General features: G+C 34.5%; 1 protein-coding gene across 1 annotated transcript; it reads left to right on the plus strand.

Moving 5' to 3' along the window:
- Positions 1-968: 968 nt before the first annotated feature.
- On the plus strand, positions 969-2,324 carry LOC126696518 (stemmadenine O-acetyltransferase-like). Its single transcript, XM_050393242.1, has one exon. The coding sequence runs from the start codon at positions 969-971 to the stop codon at positions 2,322-2,324; it is 1,356 nt and encodes a 451-aa protein (XP_050249199.1).
- The last annotated feature ends 769 nt before the right edge of the window (positions 2,325-3,093 follow it).

The following is a 3,093-nucleotide window of genomic DNA, read 5'->3' on the forward strand; positions in this document are numbered from 1 at the left end:
GAAGTTAACTCAGGTTACCATGTGTGGTGCAAAAAAACTGACAAAAATTACTTGGAACATGTGAAAATTTTAGAAAGACACGCTATTATTTAATTTTGATTCCTTTGGTTTTATCAACAATTACTTTTTCTACGTTTTAAATATTTTTCTACCGAACACCAAACAGTAAACACATACCCCAATGTATTATCATTTAAGACTTCTATATATTATATAAATATATATACATATATATATATAGATATATATTTTTTTTCATTTCTCTGCCATTTATGAGCTTAATAATTAAATTAGTTTTAAGTTTTTTTACCAAATATAATTATTTATATTTTAAATAAATATTAAATTAATTATGACATCATTACAGTTCGATTCCGATTCAACCTTGGTTCGACCTTAAAAACATTGAATCCCTCCCTTTTACAGTTCAATGAACGGTCCAAATTTTAAAACCTTGATCAATAACTGATTGGCATAAATGGCTTGAAATTGTTTTTATAGGATGAAAACATATAAAAATAAGCACAGTACCAGGTCGTTAGTGTCCCATTTAAAATTCAACACCCATTAATGAGCAACTTCTAGCACATCTAAAAACCAATTTATTCTATAAGAATAAATAAATAAATAAGAACAAATTTATTGGTAATATCTAGCCTTTTACCGTTTGAAGATGGAAAATTATTTTGGGAATTCACTATTCAGCAGCCCTATTGTAAAAATTCAAAACATCCTTCCCCATTTATGAGATTCTGGTTGGAATATTGATTGCTTCAACTACCATCTAACATCACTTAATAAATTTCCTTGAACAACCCCTTGCTGAATAGTTTCTCTGTCAATGTCAGGATGCTTATAAAAGGGAACTTTTGAGCAACACAGCTAGTACCACTGAAAAGTGAGGCAAGGTCTTTAGCCAAAGGAGAGAAAGAGAGAGATTACTGAGGCAGAGTAACTAGTGTGGCAAAATGATGAAGGTTGAGGTCACTATCATTTCAAAAGAAACCATCAAACCATCTTTACCAACATTGCAGCATCTGAAACCCTACAAACTCTCCCTCTTAGATCAGGTCACTCCCGCAACTTACGTTCCCACAGTCTTCTTCTACCCTATGAGTACTGATCTCAATCTCAACATGTCCCAAATTATCGGTCAACTTAAAAATTCCCTTTCAGATACCCTCAATATCTATTATCCATTTTCTGGGAGCAAAAAAGACAATCTTTTTATCCATGATTTTGACACAGGTGTTCCCTTTCTGGAAGCTCGTGCTAATTGTTCCATGTCTGAGTTCCTTAAGCACCAAGAAACAGACTTACTTAGTCTATTCGTTCCGTATCGTGCCTTCTGCAAGGAATCAGATACTGCTATAGGTCAAATGGCTGTCCAACTGAACCTCTTTGATTGTGGTGGAATAGCAATCGGATTGAGCTGCTCACATAAGATTGGGGATGCAGCAACGGCGAGTTCTTTTCTTCATTCTTGGGCTGCCACCTTTAGTGGGTCTCCAGAAAAAGTTATAAATCCAAATTTCTCTGAGGGGTCAATCATGTTTCCACCGAGAGAGTCACTTCCACAAAAGTATATAGCTACAATGGATAACTTGTGGTTCAAAGAAGGTGAGTATGTTACAAGAAGGTTTGTGTTCCATGACAAAGCGATAACCACCCTAAGGGAGAAAGCGAAAAGTGAACTAGTTCCTAAACCAACACGCATTGAAGCACTGACATGTTTCATTTGGAAACATTGCATGGCAGCTTCTAAAGCCAAATCAGCAGGTTTGGAAAAGGCATCCATGACCATACTGGTCCAAGCAGTGAACTTGAGGACGCGAATGAAGGCACACTTATCCGATGCTTCTATTGGAAATATATTTTGGTGGGCTCCCGCAGCAGCTGATTTGGCTATGGAAGAGAAAGAGTTGCATGAATTGGTGGACCTTGTAAACGAATCCATCGCAGGGTTTGATAGCGATAGTGCGGAAAGTTTGCAAGGAGACGAAGGTTTTTTGGCTTTCTCCCATTACTTTGACCAATTAGAAGATATGTTTTCTGCAGAACCAAAACCAGATGTTTGTGCGTTTACATGCTGGCTTAGGTTTTTTAACGACATTGATTTTGGTTGGGGGAAGCCATTTTGGGTTGGTATCATGGGGAAAGTTGGCCCTGCATTTAGAAATTTAATAATATTCAGTGAAACCCCATGGGGTATTGGGATTGAGGCATGGGTGACCATGGATGAGAAGGAAATGGCTATATTGGAGAATGATCCTGAATTTCTTGCATTTGCTTCCCTAAATCCAAGCATTTCAATCTCTCTTTAAAATCTTTGGATATGTTTTGTGTTCTTTTAAAGAGAATGGATATGTTTCTATTTGATGCCAAAGTGAAGTAAAATAGAATTGGTCACTGGTACTTATGACTTTGTGTATGACAATAAACCAGTAATAAATTGGTCTATTAGTGTCCTAGTTTTGATAGAAATTAAGGTTGTGATGACTTTACCTTTGTCAATATCCACACGTTTTCACTTTATATGTAAAAATGTGTTAAAAAGTGTTTACATTGTTGAATGTGAAATAATAATTAGCCCTAAAATTATAGGAGTACTTGTAAGGCATTCTACTATTAAGGTAAGTTTAAGCAATTCTCACAATATTAATTTTTCTTTTTTATTCATTTTCTGAATCAAATGTAATGAAGTTATTAAGTTGTAATAAAAATTTATATAAGTGCATAAAAGCTTTATAATTTTCATACATATGTATTTTGGCATCAATCTTTTTGAATGTTTCAATGTTATAAGGTTGGACCAACACCATATTGTGTTCAAAGAATTAAAATATGTTGGTGTGAGTTTTACATTGCTTTCAACAGTAGCCACTGAATAACTCCTTTTATTTTTCTTGATTACAGATGTTGGTGTGAGTTGTACATTGCTTTCAACATCAACTTTTTGAAACTTTGTAGAATCACCATCTTATTGTCACATTCATTTGAAATACCACTGATGTAAGCCTGTCAATAGAATAGGTTGAGAAATCTATTACAGCATATAGAAGTGAAATATCAAATTTGTAATTTTGCTAATTA

Source organism: Quercus robur, chromosome 8 (assembly GCF_932294415.1).
Source record: "Quercus robur chromosome 8, dhQueRobu3.1, whole genome shotgun sequence".
NCBI lineage: Eukaryota > Viridiplantae > Streptophyta > Magnoliopsida > Fagales > Fagaceae > Quercus > Quercus robur.

What these genes read in the sequence shown, in the direction of transcription:
- LOC126696518 (XM_050393242.1), top strand. Translation starts at nt 969, where the DNA reads ATGATGAAGGTTGAGGTCACTATCATTTCAAAAGAAACCATCAAACCA.